This window comes from Poecilia mexicana, unplaced genomic scaffold, assembly GCF_051168715.1.
Source record: "Poecilia mexicana isolate PSO_F unplaced genomic scaffold, ASM5116871v1 scaffold_11, whole genome shotgun sequence".
Classification (NCBI taxonomy): domain Eukaryota; kingdom Metazoa; phylum Chordata; class Actinopteri; order Cyprinodontiformes; family Poeciliidae; genus Poecilia; species Poecilia mexicana.
The window spans coordinates 845360-870362 of NW_028263380.1; the positions used below are offsets into that span (position 1 = coordinate 845360).

General features: G+C 40.3%; 1 protein-coding gene and 1 long non-coding RNA gene across 2 annotated transcripts in view; one reads left to right on the top strand and one right to left on the bottom strand.

Annotated features, from left to right (window-relative positions):
- LOC148156339 (uncharacterized) overlaps nt 1–23225 on the bottom strand; it is a 56614-nt gene extending 33389 nt beyond the window's left edge. Inside the window, exons 1-4 of the mRNA XM_088010028.1 lie at nt 23041–23225; nt 22758–22871; nt 22541–22597; nt 22091–22228 (exon numbers count right to left, since the gene is read on the bottom strand). Coding sequence (XP_087866154.1) covers nt 22091–22228; nt 22541–22597; nt 22758–22871; nt 23041–23127 — 396 coding nt within the window. The 5' untranslated portion in view covers nt 23128–23225. The remainder of the gene's footprint in view (nt 1–22090; nt 22229–22540; nt 22598–22757; nt 22872–23040) is intronic.
- LOC106913023 (uncharacterized) lies at nt 13600–14493 on the top strand. Its single transcript, XR_001417095.2, has 2 exons — nt 13600–14331; nt 14408–14493. It is a non-coding gene; the product is annotated as an uncharacterized LOC106913023 (long non-coding RNA).
- Nucleotides 23226–25003: the final 1778 nt, after the last annotated feature.

Below are 25003 nucleotides of genomic sequence, written 5' to 3' on the forward strand. Positions count from 1 at the left end.
GAAACTCCCTGCGTCTGGCTGTTCAATCCGAGAGGCTGCTACAGTGAAAACTCAAGGCAAGAGACCAGATCTTTCTGCGGTGAAACTGACACCATCCCATCTGAAACGAAGCTGTCTCCTCTCGCACCAATGATCTCACACAGGCAAGATAAAGCATAAAGTTAAAACGGACAATCACAAGGACAAGCTCACAGCATAACTGAATTGGCGTAGTGTCAAGGGATAGTTAAAAGGTCTTCTGTGAACCCAAAGAAGTTACAGAAAACAAGTAAAATGTCACTTCCAACAGAGAAAACAGAAAATCCTGTTGACATGCTGTCTAGTTCCAGAGAAAGAAAACTAACAGAAAAAGGCCAAGAGATGCTCATCCAAGAGAACAAAAAACGTGAGAAAGCGTTCAACAAAGTTTATGATTCTTGGAAGTGGGTAGCAAGAGAAACTAGGAAAAAACTAAAGGCCCTCTGTACATTAGAAGAACTCAATAATTTACAGGAAAGCATTCAAGCAGAGTATGATGCTGTAAGACTGCAGTACGAACCCATTCTACGTAACAGTAACACCACAGCAGAGATTGTCAAAAAGATGGAAGCCTGTGTTACACTCACAAAAGAAATCTGCAACCTCATAAACAATCGTATAGACACTATTGATAAAGATTATAATAGTCATCTTGAGAAAGAAAGTAAGAGAAACATTAAACAAAGATGAATATGGATCCATCTTTGGTCACACTCAAACTGAAACCATAAACTCATCGAAGTCATCAGAGAGTTCAAGCAGACATTCCAGTTCATCTAGTTCTAATAACAGCAAGGCAGATGCACAAGCAGAGCTTGCTGCTAAGGTGGAGCAATCAAAGGCTACAAAGGAAATTCAAGCACAGCAAGCACAACTCCAAAAATTAGAAAATGAGTGGAAACTTAAAGAGTCAAAAATGCTGTCAGAAATGAAGCAAAGGGAAGTGGAAATGCAACAACAACTGGAAAAAGAAAGAGCAAAACTGCAACGGTTAAAAGAAGAAAAGGAAATAGCTGTAGCAGCAGCTCGTGTGAGAGCATATGAGGAATTTGAGCACTGTGAAAACAATGTTGAAGAAATTGAAGATATTAATTACAGAACTAACCCTGTCTTCTCTAGAGCTAAACCCTGCTTAAATCCAGATGCTGCATCATTCCAACCTTACCAATCATCTCCTGAGGTGACAATAAATCCAGAAACATCCAATCTAGCTGAAGCATTTGCCAGCTCATTAAGTATGAGTCGCTTGCCAGTCCCTGAGCCCACAGTATTTAGTGGAGATCCTTTGAGGTTTACTGATTGGAAGATGTCATTTATGACTCTTATTGACAGAAAGCCCATCCCAGCAAGTGAGAAGATGTTTTATCTCAGAAATTATCTTGCTGGAGAAGCACGCAAAGCTGTTGAAGGTTTCTTTTATCGAGACTCAAAAGGTGCATACATTGAAGCATGGAAAGTCTTACAAGACAGATATGGAAATGCGTTTATTATACAGAAAGCCTTTCGTGACAAGCTTGCAAGATGGCCAAAGATCAACGCAAATGACTCACTTGCGCTGCGTGAGTTTTCTGACTTCCTCCAAGGCTGCAAAGAAGCAATTCCACATGTCAAGGGATTAGCTATCCTCAATGACTGTGAAGAGAACCATAAATTGCTCACAAAACTGCCTGAATGGATTGTTCGCAAATGGAGTCGAATAGTCGTAGAGAAACTTGATGGATCAGGTGATTATCCAAATTTTAAATGCTTCACAGAGTTTTTACGCAAAGAGGCAAAAATAGCCTGCAATTCCATCACCTCACCCCTGTTAGGAGGAAATGTCAAGTTTCCAGCTGACAGAAACCCAAAAAGAGCCAAAACGTTCAACACAAATGCACAAAAAGGTTCCAGTCATGAGACACAAGATACAAATAGCTGTGAACCAAAATCACCTTGCTATGCATGTAAAAGTGAAACCCATAGTATCACCGGGTGTCCTACTTTCGCATCAAAAAGTGTTGAAGACAAAAGGACATTCATACATGAAAATCGGCTCTGCTTTGGGTGCCTGAGAAAAGGTCATGTGACAAAGAATTGTAAGAGACGACACACATGCAATATATGCAGACGTCGTCATCCAACCTGCTTACATGAAGAGAGGAAGGAAAGACCTGTGGAGACAACAACAAATAGCTCCACTTCCACAGAAGAACATGCTAGTCAAGAAACACACAGAGTCGTGTCCCATACATCAACACAGCATGCTTCTGCCACCACCAGTATTGTACCAGTACTTGTGTCTTCATTACAAGAGCCGCACAAAGAAATACTAACATATGCAATGCTGGACACACAGAGTGACTCAACATTTGTGTTAGAAGATGTCATTGACAGACTGAATGTGGATTTCCATCCAACAAAGTTGAAACTCAGTACTATGACTGCTGTTGACACAATTATTTCCAGCAAGAGTGTTCTTGGTCTACAAGTTCGAGGACTTAATTCAGAGTTATATCCAACTACACCAAGCTTACAGCAGAGACTTCATCCCAATAGACAAGTCTTATATCCCAACAAAGGAAACTGCGTTGATGTGACCTCATCTCAGAAACTTGGCAGATAAGTTACCACCTATTCAAGACTGTGATGTAGGGCTTCTCATTGGATATGACTGTCCAGCTGCCCTAGCTCCACTAGAAGTCATAACAGGTGACAAAAACCAACCCTTTGCACAAAGATCAGAACTAGGATGGAGTATAATAGGCTCATCAAACCCCCACCTAGACAGACAAGGAAGCCAAAGCTTTGTGCATCGGCTCACAGTAAAGGAGCTAGCAATCCCATCGACGACTGACATTTTAAAGGTCTTAGAATCAGATTTCATGGAGAGAAGCTATGAAGATAAATATGTGTCTCAAGATGATGTTAATTTTATACAGTTTCTCAGCAACAACATCACACAGAAAGATGATGGGCATTACGAAATGCCTCTCCCTTTCAAAGGCAGCAGTCTACCTAACCTACCAAACAACAAAAGACTAGCCCAAGTTCGCCTGCAGTGTCTGAAGAGGAAATTAAAGGCCAACAAACAATACTACGAGCAATACAAAACATTCATGGAAGAAACCATAAATAAGGGTGATGCAGAGCCTGCCCCTTCAACATCTGAGGGAGAAACAGAGTGGTACCTTCCACATCATGGCATCTACCATCCCAGGAAGCCAGATAAGCTGAGAGTCGTTTTTGACTGTTCAGCCAAATTCCATGGTGTTTCGCTTAATGACACACTGCTTACTGGGCCTGATTTAATCAATCCTTTGTTAGGAGTGCTATGTCGCTTCAGGAAAGAGACCATAGCAATAATCTGTGACATAGAAAGAATGTTTTACCAATTTTCTGTCACTCCTGAATCCAGAAATTATCTTAAATTCCTCTGGTGGAAAGGAGGAGACTTGGAGAAAGAACCACAGGAGTACAGGATGGGAGTTCATCTCTTTGGAGCTGCTTCATCTCCAGGATGTGCCAATTTTGGACTAAAGCATCTAGCACAGCAGCACAAGACTAACTATCCTCAAGCAGCCACATTTATTGAGAAAAACTTTTATGTGGATGATGGCTTAGTTAGCGTTCCATCAGTAGAGGAAGCCAAAAAACTGATCATTGAGTCACAAGAGTTGTGCAAACAGGGAGGCTTACGGCTTCACAAATTCAACTCAAACAAGGAAGCTGCTCTCGCCTGCTTGAGTCCCTCAGAAGTAGCAACAGCCATCGAACCCCATGGTTTGGATCCAGCCTCATTGGAGCGTGCACTTGGCATTCAATGGTTGATAAAAAATGACACCTTCATTTTTAACATCGGCTTAAAGGATCAACCTTCTACCCGTCGCAGCTGCTTGTCAATCATTGCTTCACTTTACGATCCTCTCGGATTCATTGCTCCATTCACCCTTAGTGGAAAACTTATTCTTCAAGAGCTTTGTCACAGAGGGATAGGGTGGGACGATCCTCTCCCAGAAGATATAAAGCCACGGTGGGAGAAATGGATAAATGATCTGCAGAGACTGAAAGAGATCTCAATTCCGAGATGTTATCATCCCGCTGACTTCCACAATGTTGTCCGAGTAGAGCTGCACCATTTTTCAGACGCCAGTTGTGTAGGATATGGTGCATGTTCTTACCTGAGGTACATAAATGACAAGGGTGAAGTCCACTGCAGTCTTGTGATAGCAAAGGCAAGAGTTGCTCCTTCAAAGATCACAAGTATCCCAAGATTAGAACTTGCAGCAGCAGTGGTTTCTACAAAAGTCAGTGTTATGCTAAGATGTGAACTTGATATGAAGATAGATCAAGAATTTTTCTGGACTGACTCACAAGTTGTACTAGGGTACATCAATAATGATGCTCGCAGGTTCCACATATTTGTTGCCAACCGTGTTCAACTGATTAGAGATAACAGTGATCCTAATCAGTGGCATTATGTTGAAACCTCAGAAAATCCAGCCGATTATGCATCCAGAGGTCTATGTGCTTCAGATATTCATTCAACAAACTGGTTGCAAGGACCAAGGTTTCTTTGGGAGCATGAGTTACACTTAACACTCAGCACTCCAACAGAATTGCTTGTCGGTGATCCTGAAGTAAAGACAATTCAGGTGCTTGTAACTGAAGTCAAAAGCAGTAATGACATCCTCGAACGCCTGAATCGGTTTTCCTCTTGGATAACACTTCTCAAGGTGATTGCAAGAATCAAGAGACTAGGCTCAAAGCAACAGCATAGCGAACATGTAACTGTTGAAGAAGTACAAAGAGCAGCTGAAACTGTGATTAAGATTGTTCAACAACAAAACTTCCCAAATGAGGTAAAGATACTAGAAGATGAAAAGAACATTCCAAACACCAGCACCCTTTTTAGTCTTGATCCCATCTGGTCTGAAGGGCTTCTCCGCGTGGGTGGGAGATTGAAGCAGTCATCTCTCTGTTTTAAAGTCAAACACCCAGTAATACTACCCAACAACAGTCATATTACTAAGCTGATTGTGTCACACTACCATGCTAAGACATACCATCAAGGTCGAGGCCAGACACAAATGGAGCTCAGGATCAATGGATTCTGGATCATTGGTGGGAGCAAGTTGGTAGCCAAGCTGATACGAGATTGTGTGTTTTGCAGAAAACTTAGGCGACCAACGGAAAAGCAGAGAATGGCTGACCTTCCTAAAGAACGTGTTGAATCCTCTGCACCCTTCACATATAGTGGCATGGACTGTTTTGGGCCTTTCATTGTAAAGAAAACCCGCAAAGAGTACAAAAGATATGGCCTAATTTTCACATGTCTCTACTCTAGAGCTGTCCATATTGAAATGCTCGAAGATTTGTCATCTGACTCATTCATAAATGCACTGAGATGCTTTATTAGTATTAGAGGAGCTGTACGACAACTGCACTGTGATCAAGGCACTAATTTTGTTGGTGCCAGGAACGAGTTCACACAAGCACTGAAACAATGTGACACCAAGTTACTGGAAGTTTTCTTGGTGGACAAACAGTGTGAATTTGTTTTCAATTCCCCCTCTGCCAGTCATGCAGGTGGTGTATGGGAAAGGCAAATCAGAACCATCAGAAATGTATTGAATGCTACCTTCGCACAGTGTTCAGGCCGACTTGATGACGCATCCCTCAGGACATTGTTATATGAAGCCATGGCTATTGTCAATAGCCGCCCATTAACAGTGGATAGAATCAATGATCCTCAAGCATTGGAGCCTATAACACCAAACCATCTCATTATGATGAAATCTAAGGTTGCTCTCCCTCCCGCTGGAGTGTTTGTCAAAGAGGACATATATGCCACAAAGAGGTGGAGGAGAGTGCAGTATCTCGTTGAACAATTCTGGAGTCGCTGGAAAAAGGAATATTTGATGAACATTTCCATGAGACAGAAATGGCACTCAGCTCAACGCAATCTCAAGAAGGATGACATTGTCATTATCAAAGACGATAACCTTCCGAGAAATCAGTGGCAACTAGGACGAGTGGTTGACACTGTTCAAGGCAGTGATGGATTGGTCCGTCGAGCCAAAGTTCAAGTCGGTGAACGAAAGTCAAATTCTTCTTCTAAACTTTCAATTATTGAGAGGCCAATTCAGAATTTAGTTCTTCTTTTGGAAAATTGATGAGAAAGGATGAACAACTTTTGTACAGTTTATTTACTTCATGGTAATTTTATGCAACCATATTTAGTCTACATTATTTAGTAGAGTCAAAAATCCTGTTCAATTCATTTACTCTTTATGTATTACTTTGTTCATTCATTGTAACAGGATTTGGTGGGAGTGTAAATAACTGCTTAATTGGAAAATTCTCCTTGTTCATTGGTCCAACAGTGACTCCTAGTGGTTAATTTATGCTTTCATTTAAAGAACGGTAGATTTCTTCTTTGTTTATTCTGTGGTTACCTAGCAACACCCTGCGAGACGAAACAACATTAGATTATAAAGAAACCCGGAGAAAATCTTTAAAATAGCGCCCTCGGAAAGCAGAATGAGGTATAAATATATGTAATTGTGATTTGTAATAAGAAATGTTATAGGTTTATTTAAGAAACAGTAGAATGTCGTGGTTTATAAACGAAACTGTATATTAATGAGTTAAAGGACATAACGTATTTTTTGTGTATAACTGAATATTGATATTTTGATTTTATACAAGAGCTGAGTATGTCCAACCGTTCTGTATTCTTTTGTTTTGTGCTACAGTTTTCACGGTGTCAATGGAAAGAAAGGTTGAGATTAAATTGCACCCGTTTGAAACTCCCTGCGTCTGGCTGTTCAATCCGAGAGGCTGCTACATCTATATATCTATTTATATATATGAATCCATGTACAGTGTTTAATGTTTGCAAGAAACGGTCACAAACCTTATGTCTTTGTTCCACAATGGCAGCTTTAATAAGCTCCTCTCCTTTCTCATTTCCTCTCCTCCACATACTTCGTTGCCAGATGTGTAAGATTTACAAAAAAAGAGCAATTTAAATGTAAAAGTTGCACATATGTAGATTACTCAAGAGAAGCTATTTACAATAGTTTTTACAGAACTCTACACAACATCAATTTATTAATAGATACATATAGATATTAATTAAAGGATAGATACACAAAGATTTCATTTCTAACAGCTGCAGTATTGAGTGTTCATCCAAGAAGTGTGACTTGCAGGAGCAGGGAGGCTCTGTATTGGTTTGTCTCCTTTTAAATCAAGAGGCTCATGATAGTTTGACGTTAGGCAGCAGATGTCCCACAGCTGATTGACTGAACCTGCCATGGACAGAGGAACAAGACCATCCCAGATATGGTAGGCTATGTAGGCTACTGTTGAGAAAGATGAACAAAACAATATGAGAAATTATGAATCACATCAGAATATGTAAATTATTTGGCAGATAGCACTTAAGTCAATATTTAAAATGCTTTTCTAAACAACTGTTGGAAGATGTCAGTGATTTTAGTGAAACTTAACACAGCACTGACAGGCAGGCGTGTATATGTTTCCTAACTGTGGCTAAAGCAGCTGCTAGCTGGTTTATTCTCCGATCGGAGGCTGGTTTCTTTAAATACAGTTGGAGAATGGTAAATTGACAATGATAACGGCTAACACTTCAATACTGTTTTATTAAAGTTAATACAGAAAGTGAACCTCTAAACGTTACAGCACTGACAGCGGTGTAATATATGTTCCCAACTGTGGCTAAAGCTGCTGCTAGCTGGTTTATTCTCCGATCGGAGGCTGTTTATTATATATACAGTTAGAGAATGGTGGATTGACAATGAGTAATAACGGCTAACACGTAAATGCTGTTGTAATTAACCTTACCTTTTAGTATATCTTTAAGCTAATGAGTATCCGTGAATTTTTCAGTCAGGTTTCCCGAGGCAAAATCACACCAGAAGTAAAGATACACCTCTTCGAGTTACGGCGCCCATTGTCTGACATCACTGTGAAAAGGGTCTCCAGAAAAATTTCCGGTTCAGAAGTAAAACGAGCTCTAGTCCAATCAGCGATTCCTTACGTCTCCACTGGGACCTACCTTTTCCGTTTTCTAACGAGCTGTAGTCCAATCAGCGATTTCTTAGGTCTCCACTGGGACCTACCTTTTCCGTTTTCTTAATGTCGTTGTGTTTTGGTTAATGTCGTTGTGTTTTCTTAATGTCGTTGTGTTTTCATTAATGTTGTTGTGTTTTTGTTAATGCTATTGTGTTTTCTTAATGTCGTTGTGTTTTCTTAATGTCGTGTTTTCGTTAATGTTGTTGTGTTTTTGTTAATGCTGTTGTGTTTTTGTTAATGTCGTTGTGTTTTTGTTAATGCCATTGTGTTTTTGTTAATGTTGTGTTTTCGTTAATGTCGTTGTGTTTTTGTTAATGTCGTTTGTGTTTTTGTTAATGTCGTTGTGTTTTTGTTAATGTTGTGTTTTCGTTAATGTCGTTGTGTTTTTGTTAATGTCGTTTGTGTTTTTGTTAATGTCGTTGTGTTTTTGTTAATGCTGTTGTGTTTTTCTTAATGTCGTTGTGTTTTTGTTAATGTTGTAGTGATTTTGTAATTGTGCTTCATTAATGTTGTAGTGTTTTGCACCTCAGGGCCACTGTATAAAACTAAGACTGTACTGTACTAATATGTTTTTAGACTTAACTTTAATCAGTCAAACCGATTTGCTCAGGAATATATTAAATATTTGAGTGAACCAAAATATTACAACTAGATGTTACCTGACTATGTGTTTAACTGTCATTTGGGAAAGCCCAAATTAGTCAGTTGTTCTCCCGTGGTATACTAAACCTGGACCAGCTGGCAGCAGGCGAGGGGAGCTGGGTGTTAATACAGCGGGAGCAGACGTCTCCGAAAACGTCGGACAGATATTGCAATTAGGTGATGCACTGATGAACCGAGCAGAAATGTGAGATTTGTACATCTACATTCTCACCTACAAACATTGTTTAAATCATGTTGTGTCACGGCTGCTAAGCAACATAACCCGAGGTGGAGGCTAGGCAGCTAGCTGAAGGCTACAGCTTCTCTCTGCAATGCGCTGCCTTCGCAGGACCCAACTTTCGTTGACCGGGTCGTTTCTCAAGCCCATAAGCTTGAAAGGATGCAGACCCTGAAGTCGGACACAAAGCTCTAGTGGTCTGGAACACTTATTTTTATATATTTTTTACATGTATTTTTTGTTTGCGTCTTTTCTTTGTTGTATTTGTTTTTCTCGTTTGCTGTGCGTTTGCACCTGTCGGCCACCGTAGTATTTTAACGATTCTGTATTTTACTTCTGCTGGGCTCCATATGGTTGTATGTATTTGTTATAAGTTGCATTGTGATCACTGTTATGTGTAGAGTGTTATGGGGTTCCCCTGTCTGACTGCTGACTCCCACTCACATGTGATGGACCTGTCATTTGGGCGAGGGATCAGGGGAGCGGGAGGACCAATGCTGACAGAACACCGGAAGAGCGGAGAGTTCAGTGTGTTTTTAGCAGTGAAGCTATTCAGTTGAGTGTAACGGTTTGTTAGAGGTGCAGCTGCTCGCTCTTATTTCTAATAAACCCTGTTGGCGGTACTACGTCTGCGGTGTGTTGGCGTCATTACAGTATTTACTTACAGTACACCACTTTAAAAGGTAATTACAGGATTGAAAAGGTAAATGTCCAGTAAAATACTGGTATCTACAGACGCCAGCTTTTTTTTTTTTTTTTTTAACCGTTTTTCTGTAAGAACGGTAAAAAAAAAAAAACCTGGCGTCTGTAGCTACCAGTATTTTTTTTATCGTTCTTTCAGAAAAACTGTAGATTACCGTTCTTTCGAAAGAATGGTAAACTACTGGCAGCTACAGACGCCAGTATTTTACCGTTCTTTTAAAAAACGGTAAAGTACTGGCAGCTACAGACGCCAGTATTTTACCGTTCTTTCGAAAAAACGGTAAAGTACTGGCAGCTACAGACGCCAGTATTTTACCGTTATTTCGAAAAAACGGTAAAGTACTGGCAGCTACAGACGCCAGTATTTTACCGTTCTATGGAAGAACGGTAATCTACCGTCAAGATTAATTACGGTACAGCAACTGTGGATTTACAGTAAACGTCTGGCGTCTATAGCTGCCAGTATGTTACTGTAAATTTACAAGATTATTTCTTAGAGTGTAGTTTTTAGCAAGAGACACTTAACGTAACTTAGCCTACCCTGTAACGTCCCATTCTGTAACAAATTCTGGTTTCAAAAATGTAATAAAATGTCATTAAAAACACATTATGTAATAATCAACACAAAACATAGTAGAATGTTTGAACAGTTGTAATTATTGGTCACATACAAAATATTTTTACATTTTACACTGATTATTAAAAAATGTGGAAGTAGCTATTTAAATAAAAGATATGTAATGCATAATGCAATAAACAACCACAAACCAGTTTTTGTGTTCAACATATACTTCTTACAACAATCATGTTGTAAATGCTAAGCATTTAAACCTTTGACAGAGGTCAATATATGTCAACATTTCCATCATTTAGTTGCCTTTTTAGCTTTACTGCCATAATCCCTGTTACAGAAATATTTACCATTACTCCCTGAAGATATCAAAAAGTCTGCATTATTACAGGCAATAAATTTTTTTCACAAACTTGGTAACTGAGATTAGAGCAAACCTGTGTCATACAGAAGTTAAAGCACGTCTGTTGAGGATTTCGACCTCTGTTGTTGGATTTTCTTAATTGACCACTACAGGGCTTCGGTCAGAAAACACGCTGGTCATAAGGTGTTTAAATAGGTGCAAATAAATTGAAGCAGTTTCTGAAAATACAGAAATAATAAAGGTTTCAAATTACTATTGCAAAAATGTAATTCTAACAATTCACAAGTAAGTAAAAAACATCAGCATTAATTCCCTCTGTGATAAGGGCTGTTTAAATTTATATGATACAAAAACCTGGAATTAGTCTAGCTATAATTGGTCAAAGCTCAAAACTAATAGTTAAATGCTAGATAGTTTTAGTAAAAATCAACCACATTAAGAGTAAAACAGATATTAACAAAACTATAGAAATATACTAGCAGCTAAACAACTCTGTCAGCAGTGATAATTAGCATCCACCTATTCATGTCACATGACTAATACCACTACTCGCATCATCAATGACTGCGACATCAGTATCAACAGTAAACAGAAAACAGACCAGCTGATGAAGTCAAGAAGAAAATAAATGGAACAAACCTTAAAAATAAAAGGAAGCACTTCAAGGTAAAAGCATAGATATGAGACATCGAGCTACTTGAAGAATTAACAACGTTGATTTTCCTTTTTATCAAAACTGAAAAATCTTGAGTCCATTTGTGAACTTAATTTCTTTGTGGGGTAGTATACCCTGTAGGTTCTGAACGCACCACACAAGTGCCTGAATTTAATTGGTTGTAGCACTGGCTGTCTGTATTGACCTTATTCCTGGGGGTTTTACTCATAGACATATAAGAATAGACGCCTCATGGACCACTCTCGCCTATTGTCGTTGACGAGATTTAGGGCGGCCATCTTGGAAGGGTCGACCGCTCCACTCAGCGTTATATGTTTGACAGGCATAATAACATATGAGCGTATTTATTCGATTATAACACGCTTTTTATTACTGGAAACCATATTCAAACTTCTATGAAAGCTACATTTATAAACAATTGTATTTTTTTATTTTATTGATACATTGTTCAGCATATTTAATATGTTTAGTGGGAAAACGATAGAATAGGAATAGAATATTCTGATATTGATGTATGATTAGCATTTTACAAAGCACACAGCCGTTCAAAATTTATTTAATAAATTATTTTGTAATATCAATACATATTTATATAAAACACAAATAAATAATGATTAATAATGACGCAGATAAATAATGATTAATACTGAATAATATATGTACAGCCTAATATATATTATCTGTCGGCTGTTTTCCAGCCGACGAGTTCTAGCTTCAGAGTGATTCAGCAGCTGAGATTGAGTCCAAAATCCGATGCGAGATTAATCTGTGCCGTGCAGTGAATCCGTCTTTCTTTAAAGATATTTCCCTCTTCTTCCTCATATTGTGTCTTTATGAAAGCTTCAAAGCAGAAACGGAATATTTGGAAGGTATCTTCCGTTTGACAGAGTGAAAGAATTACATATAAATAACAGTCTTTACCACCTGTGTAAACTTTGTTGATGAATGTTATAACAAGTAATATAATTTTTATAATATATGTTACATTGTCACATTTCTAATGTAGGCTCTTGTGTCAGATAATCTAAGCCAATGTTAGAGAATAATTAATTTTTTAGATTTACGGAATCTCAGTTAGCCTTCATAGCGGGGCTGAACCCCATATTACGTTTACGGGGTTCAGCCGTAAACATATTATTATTATTATTATTATTGTTATTATTATTAGTAGTAGTATTAGTCGTTCAACCAGACAGCTATTTGTAATCCAAATTTTGACTAGTCAAAATGTAATTGAAGATATCTTGAATTATTATTCTTACTAGTCAGAATGTAAATACAGATATCTTAAATTACCATTCCGGATGGTCAAAATGTAGTTTTGTCTAGTCAAAATGCATTTTTAGACATCTGGAATGTAATTACGGATAGTGAGATGAAATCGAATTTATGTTAAATGGCTTGCCATAGACGTAAAGCAGGTGTTACGTCAATCCGCGTTTCCCCATCAGATACGGTTCCCCCTTCGTCTTCTTGCCGCTTCGCCCCGCCCAGGCGGCAAAATACGCGCGTGCTCGTGACGAGCACTGAGAAAGCACGCGCTTGTTCGGCGCGCTTGTCAGAGGAACTACGGACACCGTGAAAGCTCAAACAACATGTTTCGGCAAAGTTGTCACACTTTCTTCACGTTTTGCGGGAAACTAATAATAATAATAATAATATAAGAAGAAGAAGAGTAATAATAATAATACAAAACGTATATATTATGATTATTTTAAATTTAAATATATGTTGAGCATATATATATATATATATATATATATATATATATATATATATATATATAAACAGGGCAATGCATTTTGATGCTCAATATTACCCATCAGATAACGTTCCCCTTGTTTTACAGTGGGGAACACTATCTGATGGCCATGTTTCAACCATCAGATAACGTTCCCCATTTTAAAACCACCCATTAGATAACGATCCCCCTTTTTTTACAGTGGGGGAACACTATCTGATGGACATATTTCACCCATCAGATAGCGTTCCCCTTGTTTTACAGTGGGGAAACGGTATCTGATGGACATATTTCACCCATCAGATAGCGTTCCCCTTGTTTTACAGTGGGGAAACGGTATCTGATGGCCATAAATCTCCCATCAGATACCGTTTCCCCTGTTTTAAAGTGGGGGAACGCTATCTGATGGCCATCTTTCACCCATCAGATACCGTTCCCCCTATCTGATGGCCATAAATCTCCCATCAGATACCGTTTCCCCTGTTTTAAAGTGGGGGAAACGATATGTAATGGGTGAAAGATGGCCATCACATAGGGGAAACGGTATGTGATGGGAGATTTATGGCCATCAGATAGCGTTCCCCAACTTTAAAACAGGGGAAACGGTATCTGATGGGTGAAAGATGGCCATCAAATAGCGTTCCCCCACTTTAAAACAGGGGAAACGATATCTGATGGGTGAAAGATGGCCATCAGATAGTGTTCCCCCACTTTAAAACAGGGGAAACAGTATCTGATGGGAGATTTATTGTCAGGAGTTGGGGTTTTTTGTTTTGCCTTTTTTTTCTGTTCCTATGGCTTGCCATCACCACCAGATGGAACCGTGGAGGCAAGGATAGGAGGACTGAAGGGCTGACGTCACCGTCACACCGGTTCCCAATCCACTCGTCAGCGGGACTTTAAGAGACGGTGACTGCCAGCATACCAACGCTTGAGTGTTAGCCAGTAATGGTAACCCAGAGCCCTCTCCTGCGATCTAGTCAAGCTTCCTGTTGATTCTGATCTAATGCCCTCTGTTGTTTGGATTTTTTTCAGCTGTTCCTGCAACTTCAAGTCTGGCTGTAGTCCCGAGTTTCCCCTTGCGACGCTGTGGGCACGTTACCCGTTGGTGCCCAAGGCGGCCACCACTCACCTTTTCCTCCGTGAAACAAGAAGTGGTGTCTGGGAATCCAAGCAGGCAGTCTGATCGCTCTCCGTGACGACGTCAGGATCCTATTACCTGTCCGCCCTCCACCGCAGCACAACCTCCACCTCCAGCGCCCCCACACCTGGCCACGCCGTTGTTTTTTCCCCTATCCGAGTAAGCATACAACTTTTAAGCTCTGGAAAATCCCCACGGTCCCTGAACTCACCTCCCGATCTGTTGTTGTTCCCAGAAGTCCTGGCTTACCCGTCTGTCGCCGTCCCTTCGATGTTTGAGAGCCTACCTGGAAATCTTTTGTTAATAAATCACTTTAACTGATCTTTTGCGTCCGGAGTGTGTTCTGCATGTGGGTTCGTAGTGTGAATGCCAAGATGACAGAACACTCAAGCCAACAACCGAACCCAGCAGACACAATCAGAAGGGCTTTAGCTGAACAACAATCAGCGATTCAGTCTCATGAAAAGGTCCTTCGTGATTTTAGTGCCAGTCAAGCTGAAACGAACCGTCGGCTTGAGGAAATAGCTAATTTTCTGCAGACTTCATCCCAACAGCCTCCAGTCGCTGCTCCGGACCCCACTCCCGATCCAGCTCCAGTCAGCCGCGCCATGTATTCGGAGATCCGCCCACCCTCGCCAGAAAGGTTTGATGGTGACTCTAACAAATGTAAGGGCTTCATAATGCAGTGTTCACTGATTTTCAATCATTCTCCTCAGAGCTTTCTTAACGATGGGGCCAAGATTGCATTTATAATTGCTCACCTGTCAGGTAGAGCTCTTAGCTGGGCTGAGGCGAAGTTTCCTGACCCCACAAATTTTGCCTGTACATTCACAGAGTTCCTGGCGGACTTCAAACAGGTTTTCACTTGTGACCCAGATAAGACCGCCAACTCCCGAGAGTTATGGTCATTAAAACAGGGACAAAGATCTGTAGCAGACTTTGCAATTGACTTCAGAATAATGGCTGCAGCCTCAGCTTGGAACCCGGCAGCTTTAAAGAGCGCTTATTTTCACGCTCTGTGACTCTATAAAGGATGAGTTGGCAACTCTCGATGAGCCAGATTCCTTAGAAGATCTGATAAAATTAACTATTCGGTTAGATAACCGGATCAGATCCCGTAACAGGGAGAGGAGCCGCAGAACTTCATCTACCAGAAACGTACAGACCTCTGCTCCTGTGACCCCAACCCTTTCCTCACTCAACTTGCCTGAACCAGAACCAATGCAACTTGGACATACACGGTTATCCCCCGAAGAGAGGCAAAACCGGATGAGGTCTCGCCTTTGTCTATACTGTGGCGCGTCCGGACATTTCATTGCGAGCTGTCCGGTGCGGTTAAACCCCCCAGTCCGCCAGTAGAGGGGGGAGATCTGGTGGACAGACATGTTCAAGCTTCTCCTCGCTTTTCGATAATTTCAAACCTTAGTTACAATAACCAGACCATTCCTTTGGCAGCCCTGATTGATTCTGGTTGTGAACGAACCTTAATCGACTCTGAATTGGTTAAACAGATGTCAATTGAGACTGTCGAGCTACCAGTTCCTCTTAGAGTTTCTGCTCTAGATGGAAAATCACTTCCACCCATAACTCACAAAACCAAACCACTTCTCCTGGTTAGTTCAGGTAACCACAACGAATTGATTTCTTTTTTTGTTTTTCCCACAGCCACGTCATCTGTCATCCTAGGTTTTGATTGGCTGGAACTACATAACCCTCACATAAACTGGTCAGATAAGAACATTGTATCATGGTCCACTAACTGTCACTCCACCTGCCTCCGGTCTGCTGTTCCCCCAGGTCCGCCACCGGCAGAACAACAAGAAGTGGATCCTTTGGATTTATCGTCCATCCCTGTTGACTACCACGATTTGGCTCCTGTTTTTAGTAAGGCTAAAGCTCTTTCTCTTCCTCCACACAGACCTTATGATTGCTCCATAGATCTCCTCCCAGGGGCCCCGTTACCCTCAAGTCGACTGTATAACATCTCACGGCCCGAGCGGGAGACTATGGAGAAGTATATTAAGGATTCTTCGGCAGCAGGTATAATTCGACCCTCTTCTTCTCCTCTGGGGGCTGGGTTTTTTTTTGTTGGCAAGAAAGATGGAACACTGAGACCTTGCATAGATTACCGTGGGCTAAACCAAATCACAGTGAAAAATAAATATCCTTTACCTCTGTTGTCGTCTGCTTTTGAGCCTGTCCATGGTGCCACGGTTTTTTCCAAGCTGGACTTAAGAAATGCTTACCATTTGCTTCGCATTCGAAGGGGTGATGAATGGAAAACGGCCTTTAAGACACCTCTGGGACACTTTGAATATTTAGTTATGCCTTTCGGCCTGTCCAATGCTCCAGCTTGCTTTCAGGCTTTGGTAAATGATGTTTTAAGAGATTTTTTGAACATATTCGTGTTTGTATATCTGGATGATATACTCATTTTCTCCAAGAACTTAACTGAACATAAACACCATGTCCGCCTGGTTCTGCAACGACTACTTGAGAATAAACTCTATGTGAAAGCAGAGAAATGCGAATTCCACAAATCATCCGTGTCCTTCTTGGGCTTCATACTTGAGGGCGGACAGGTTCGCCCTACGGAGGACAAAATTAAAGCAGTTGTGGAATGGCCGACCCCTGAAACACGTAAACAGCTCCAAAGATTTTTAGGTTTTGCAAATTTCTACCGAAGATTCATTCGCAACTACAGTCAAACTGCTCTTCCTTTAACCGCCCTAACCTCCACTAAGTCTCCATTCCTGTGGACACCCACAGCTGAAGCAGCGTTTAAGAAACTCAAGTCTCTTTTTTCCGCTGCCCCTGTCCTGATTCAGCCCGACCCGTCCAGACAATTTATTGTGGAGGTTGATGCGTCCGATACAGGAGTGGGAGCCGTTTTGTCCCAAGTATCAAGCACTGATAATAAGACACATCCTTGTGCCTTCTTTTCCCGTAGGTTATCCCCCGCTGAACGGAATTATGATGTGGGCGACCGGGAACTTCTGGCCATCAAGTTGGCCCTGGAGGAGTGGCGGCATTGGTTGGAGGGTGCCGAACATCCAGTGCTGGTTTGGACTGACCATAAGAACCTCTCCTACCTTCAAACCGCAAAACGCCTCAATCCACGTCAGTCCCGTTGGTCTCTGTTCTTTTCAAGGTTTAACCTGTCCATTTCCTACCGCCCAGGCTCACGCAACCTGAAACCAGATGCTCTGTCCCGGCAATATGCTGCTGATGACTCAGACAAGACTCCTGCGACCATCTTGCCCCCCAGCTGCACCGTGGGTGTTGTCACCTGGGAGATTGAGGACCTCATAAAGCAAGCTCAGTCATCTGAATCTACACCTGTTGATTGCCCAGCTAATAAACTTTATGTCCCCTCAGCTGTCCGAGCCAGATTTCTACATTGGATCCACGCCTCTAAGTTTTCAGGGCATCCAGGTACGAGTCGCACCATTTCTCTAATAAACCGCAGGTTTTGGTGGCCATCCATCCATAAGGATGTTAAGGAATATGTGCGAGCCTGTGTTGTTTGCTCCCAGAACAAGTCCTCTCATCAGCCGCCATCCGGACTCCTTCAACCACTACCTGTTCCCAAGCGTCCGTGGTCTCACATTGCCATTGATTTTGTCACTGGGTTACCTCCCTCTAAAGGGATGACGACCATACTCACCATCATAGACCGTTTTTCCAAGGCTTGTCATTTAGTTCCCCTTCGCAAGCTCCCCAGTGCTTTTCAGACCGCTCAGTTGATGATTAAACATGTCTTCTGTTTACATGGCATCCCAGTTGAGATACTTTCGGATCGGGGTCCACAGTTTGTTTCCCAAGTTTGGAGACATTTTTGTGCTGCTCTCAAGGCCAAAGTAGTTCTAACTTCCGGTTATCATCCTCAGACCAATGGTCAAGTGGAAAGAATGAATCAAGAACTGGAGTCGGTCCTCCGCTGTTTCTCATCCACCAATCCATCTGACTGGAGTACTTTCCTGCCATGGGTTCAGTATGCACACAATAGTCATGTTTCTGCCGCTACCGGTTTATCTCCTTTTGAGGTTTCCCTAGGATACCAGCCCCCACTTCTTGCCGCTGAGGAGGATCTGATCTCCGTTACTTCTGTCCAACACCACATCCGGCGCTGCAAGAACGTCTGGAAATCAACCATCAACGCACTCAATAGAACTTCGACTCAGAACAAGCGTTTCGCTGATCGGAGAAGGATTCCGGCTCCAGTGTACTCTCCTGGTCAGAAGGTTTGGCTATCCACTCGGAACATTCAGTTAAAATCAATGTCAAAGAAGCTGTCCCCTAGGTTCATTGGACCTTTTGAGGTGGAATCCATAATCAGTCCGTCAGCTGTCCGTCTCCGTCTCCCAGACTCGTTACGGATCCATCCCACTTTTCATGTGTCTCAAGTCAAGCCTGTCCAGACCAGCACCTTGTGCCCTCCACCTGAACCCCCTCCTCCCGCCCGTATCATTGACGGGCACCCCGTTTACACTGTTCGCAGGATTGTGGACTCCCGTCGACGAGGTCGGGGGTGGCAGTACCTTGTTGATTGGGAGGGCTATGGCCCGGAGGAGCGCCGCTGGGTCCCTGGTTCGTTCATTTTGGATTTGGATTTGATCACTGATTATCGCTCTTCTTTGCCTGCCAGGTCGTCTCGGCCGCCAGGTGGCGACCGTTAGGGGGGGGTACTGTCAGGAGTTGGGGGTTTTTGTTTTGCCTTTTTTTTCTGTTCCTATGGCTTGCCATCACCACCAGATGGCACCGTGGAGGCAAGGATAGGAGGACTGAAGGGCTGACGTCATCGTCACACCGGTTCCCAATCCACTCGTCAGCGGGACTTTAAGAGACGGTGACTGCCAGCATACCAACGCTTGAGTGTTAGCCAGTAATGGTAACCCAGAGCCCTCTCCTGCGATCTAGTCAAGCTTCCTGTTGATTCTGATCTAACGCCCTCTGTTGTTTGGATTTTTTTCAGCTGTTCCTGCAACTTCAAGTCTGGCTGTAGTTTCCCCTTGCGACGCTGTGGGCACGTTACCCGTTGGTGCCCAAGGCGGCCACCACTCACCTTTTCCTCCGTGAAACAAGAAGTGGTGTCTGGGAATCCAAGCAGGCAGTCCGATCGCTCTCCGTGACGACGTCAGGATCCTATTACCTGTCCGCCCTCCACCGCAGCACAACCTCCACCTCCAGCGCCCCCACACCTGGCCACGCCGTTATTTTTTCCCCTCTCCGAGTAAGCATACAACTTTTAAGCTCTGGAAAATCCCCACGGTCCCTGAACTCACCTCCCGATCTGTTGTTGTTCCCAGAAGTCCTGGCTTACCCGTCTGTCGCCGTCCCTTCGATGTTTGAGAGCCTACCTGGAAATCTTTTGTTAATAAATCACTTTAACTGATCTTTCGCGTCCGGAGTGTGTTCTGCATGTGGGTTCGTAGTGTAAATGCCAAGATGACATTTATGGCCATCAGATAGCGTTCCCCCACTTTAAAACAGGGGAAACGGTATCTGATGGGTAATATTGAGCATTAAATTGCATTGCCCTGTTTTTAATTCATATAGCACTATGCTATCTATCTATCTATCTATCTATCTATCTATCTATCTATCTATCTATCTATCTATCTATCTATCTATCTATCTATCTATCTATCTATCTATTATAATATATACAACATATAATTATAATATATACAACATATTATAATTATAATAATAATATATACAACATATATATATATATATATATATATATATATATATATATATATATATATATATATATATATATATATATAACTATAATATATATTATAACTATAATATATATAACATATGTATTATAATTGTTATATATATATAACATATATTATGTATTATAATTATAATATATATAAAATATATATTATTTATTATAATTATAATATGTATAACATATATATTTATTATAATTATTAATATTATTACTATTAGTTTCCCGCAAAAACGTGAAGAAAGTGTGACAACTTTGCCGAAACATGCTTGAGCTGTGTCCGTAATTCCTCAGACAAGGGGAACCATATCTGATGGGGAAACGCGGATTGACGTAGTCAGACAGGCTTCCCCTGTCTGACTGCTGACTTCCAATCACATGTGATGGACCTATCATGTGGGCGGGGGATCAGGAGAGCGGGAGGACTTGGACCGATGATGATCTGACAGAACACCGGAAGAGCGGAGAGTTCAATGTGTGTTAGCAGTGAAGCTATTCAGTTGAGTCTAACGGTTTGTTAGAGGCGCGAGCTGCAGCCTAAGGAATAGCTGCTCGCTCTTATTTCTAATAAACCCTGTTGGCAGTACTACATCTGCGGTGTGTTGACGTCATTACAGAATTTACTTACAGTAAACCACTTTAAAAGGTAATTACAGGATTGAAAAGGTAAAATACTGGTATGTACAGACGTCTGCTTTTTTTTTAACCGTTTTTCTGAAAGAACGGTTAAAAAAAACCTTGGCGTCTGTAGCTACCAGTATTTTTTATTAATCATTCTTTCAGAAAAACGGTAGATTACAGTTCTTTCGAAAGAACGGTAAAATACTGGCCCACAGCCTAAAAGGCTGCACCTATACTCATAGAATCTGGGATTACAATATGTAACCAACGTTCTATTTTGTATAGGCTTCGCCCTTTAAGGCTATCGCTAGTGGGTTAATGGCGGAGCAGGATGTAGTCTATGCCTCACTGGGTCCATCCAGACCACCACCATGAAGCATCTGCTCGCATATAACAAAAAACAGCACAAGACCAGAGAGGAGAGAATAGGCTCTGGTCAGAAAAGGTTGAGATAAACAGACCTGCTGCTGTGAACAGGAACAACGAAGGTTACAATCTATAACAGTGTAACGATGAACAGAACAGGTAACTTATTACACAGTACTTTGGAGAACCATGTTGTTCTCAAATGCTTTGTAAATAAATTTAGAACTCTCCAGGAAAGAAATAACACATAAAAATAATTATTCTGACAGAACTCTGAGAACAGAATGGGTCATAGACCCATTCTGTTCTCAGAATTCAAGTGCTTTTTGAGCACTTGAATTAAGTGTCTCTTGCTACCACTTACCACTTGCCTAACTGTAAATGACTGAACAAGATGACATTTCATTCTCAGATTAATAAAACAAAATGAGTGACTTGTCCATGTTTGCAAAGCAGCTGACAACTGCTAGTCAATGAACTGCTAGTCACTGACTCACTTTTCATTTAATTTTGTTCCCATGAATTGAATGAGTCGTTGCCACATCCTTTTTTTTTCTCCCATGTCACCAAATAAATATGAAGGTTTTTTAATGTGTAAAAAATTGAGAGTACATGGAGAAATCCTATGTATTCATGGGGACAACATAAAAAGAAATCATAGAGATCTAACCCAGAATCTTTATGCTGTGATTCAGTGGTGCTAACAGCTACCTCAAATAAGAAAATACAGAAAAACTTTTTTCAACTAATTAACTTCCACAACATTTTAACACTTCTTAAGTTGTTTTCTCTCTTCAGATAAATTCAAGAATCAAAATACTTCTGCTATTCCATAACAAATAAGTCTCTGTATGGCCTTTGGCATCAGTAAGGCCCTTTCTCATGCGTGGGCAATTGAACTGTACATATTTAATAGTTTGATTAAATCCTATTAGGGACTATATTAATCAGACAAAAGGTATCTTTCTGTCCCGCAAACATTGTTTCAGTCTCGCACCAGGCAAGACTTTAAGTATAAATCATCATCGTAGAAGACAAATCTTGGCTCCCTCATGCAGGAAATTTGGTAGATTTCTGCGTCATTATTGCTAGAAACATCTGTGTTTATTTATTCAGAGTTTTTTCTGTTAATAAAATGTAAATATAAAAGGAAATAATTTTTGTATATTTTAAACACAATACCACAGCATGTTGCTCTAGTCTTCGGCAGTGTTCACAGTGGTAAGAATCCTGGCGGTAGGGGAGATGTTTGGACATAAGACCCAGGGCAGCAGTAGCAAATGCAGCACTGACCAGATGGAGCACCAGGACACATTTTACCTGGAAATAAAAATAGAAGCATTCATGTGCAGTGTTATTCTGGTTGACATCAAATAACATAATTTTAGGAAATATTTCTAGTTCAACAATAGATGCCCAAGTAAATTTACTCCATAGCTGGACTGTGCATTACTCAAAGAAAACATAATACTCAGGAGTCAGTTGGCATGTTAATTGTTCTAGCTCATGAAAGAAAAAATGGAAAAGCAATCACCATTTGTAAATATGATTATGATTAAGTCAGTGCCTCACCAGCCAATGTGTCTCATTACACGTGACGGTCAGGACTGTTTAGATTTTATTTAGACTTACCCAAAACATTGTTGGTTTTCTGCCACTATGGACCAATACTGAGCCAGACAATGTCACCTGATGCATTTCAAGAAAAATCTGGTTAGTCTGCTGTTCCAACAGAAAATAAAAGTAAAGATCACAGTGATATCTTGTCTTAGATAAGTAACGCACAATAAAATATAGTAAAATTTGCCACAGTTAAAAATATGCTAACTAAAAATTCCAATTGTCTTACCTGCATGACAACAATGAGGAACAGGGCTACATCCCCAGTGAAGTGTACTTCATGGAGTTGAAGCACAGAGGCACTAAGACATAGGATCAAAGCTCCAATAACTATTTGGATTGCCTGGAAAGGATACAGGAGGATACAGGAAGTAATCATCACAGATTTATAAAACAAAATGAGAAGTGTAATCCCCCTATTTTATTACTCAATAAAAATACCTTGCTATCAAAGTGTAAAAACAATATACATAATACAATCTTAAACTTTCAAATTTCAAATGCCTTTTTACCCCCAAAGTCTTTGGCTCCATCTTGAGGTGGGACTGGAGCTGGCGTGCAGAGAGACTTGGTGCTGAACCTTTATCATTGTTAGCCATTCTGCTGGTAATGAAGCTCAGTTGGTGTCACAAGACTAAACAAAATAGAAAAAGACAGGGACACAAGTTTACCACCCTGCCACCCTTTTTTGGGGGTGATAGGCTTTAATTTAATGTAGATTATATTTATAATCTACAAATGCTGAAAGGTAAACACTAAATATGTCACCACAAATTTTTGAGACTTAGTTTTGAACCAATTTTCTCCCATACTCTGTGTTTTCCATAGACTTTGTTCTATGACAGTGTTTCTCAACCTTTTTTGGCCAGCGCCAATTATCCAGGTCCCTTATGCCCCCCATATAAGAAATTGAATTCTAGTTTGCACTGAATATTATTTTATTGTTAATATTTATATCACTATTGTTGACGTTTTGATTTTTATGGTTGTTTCTGTATTTATCATCAAAAATAATTTCCCAGAGAACAAAAACGCCATGTGAATAGAAATTATTTTTACAGGTGTCTACAAAAAATGTAATGGACATTCAACTTAAAATCGGTAGGCCTAACAGCAGCCAATCAGAGTGGAAAAAATATTCCAATATAACATATAACATAACTGTTGTGAGATTAGTTTCTATTGTATATCTATTGTAACGGTAGTTTGGTTTCCTAACCACTGGGGGGAAAATAGAAAGATATACCGGGAAACGAGTTCGAATAAGAAGCTGTTCATGTTACCTCGTGCTCTAGCTAAATAAAGACGGCTTTCCAACCGACGATTGCTTCTCCTGTCTTCCTTCATATCATGACAATAACTATATTATTTTATCTTTTTTCTGAAAAATATTTTATCTGAAAACAGTGTCCGTTTGTTCTTGCAAGAACAAACAGACACTGTTTTCAGATAAAACCTCTACTCGAAAGGTCTTGTCATACCAGTTTATTCCTCTATATTTAATTTAGTTTCTTAGTTTATTCTTGCATTTTGTTCTTCATGCATTTTCATTCAGTTTTCTCTGATTAGTATTATCCTCTCTTGGTTTATTATTATGTTCTCTTTAGTTTCTTTCCTGTTGCTAGTTTTATTTTATCGTTTTTATTGACCCTCACCACCAGTAATTTTCACTCATCACCTGCTGCGCCGCTTAATCATCATGTCCCAAGTGAATAAAAAGCATACTTTAGTATATTTCAAACATACTTACCGTACATTTGTGAAAGTAAATTTTAAGTATACTAAGTATTAAGAGTACTACCTATACACTGCTCAAAAAAAATAAAGGGAACACTCAAATAACACATCCTAGATCTGAATGAATGAAATATTCTCATTGAATACTTTGTTCTGTACAAAGTTGAATGTGCTGACAACAAAATCACACAAAAATCATCAATGGAAATCAAATTTATTAACCAATGGAGGCCTGGATTTGGAGCCACACACAAAATTAAAGTGAAATGTTCCCTTTATTTTTTTGAGCAGTACATATGAAGTATACTAAAAGTATGCTTGAACCAATTTTGAAATTATCACTTTAAACATACTTAAATATAATTGTACCAAAATACACTTTTAAGAAATATATTAAATAAAAGTATACTTTAAGTCAGGGGTCCCCAAACTTTTTCCTGTGAGGGCAACATAACTTTTCCCTTCTCTGGTGGGGGGCCGGAGTCAGTTTGTAAAAGAAAAAGTGTGACGATTGCAGGAGTGCCTAAATGTAAAAAAGTATTGTTTTCTAGAAAGCACAATCAAATAACCCTCTCTGGGTTCTTCACAGAACAAAACTCAGGAAATAAATAATAACACTATTAATGAAATAAATAATAACCAAATAACCCTGTTTGAGTTCTTCACAGAAAAAAAAATCCAGGAAATAACACTATTTATGAAATAACACTATTTATGAAATACATTTTCATAAATATT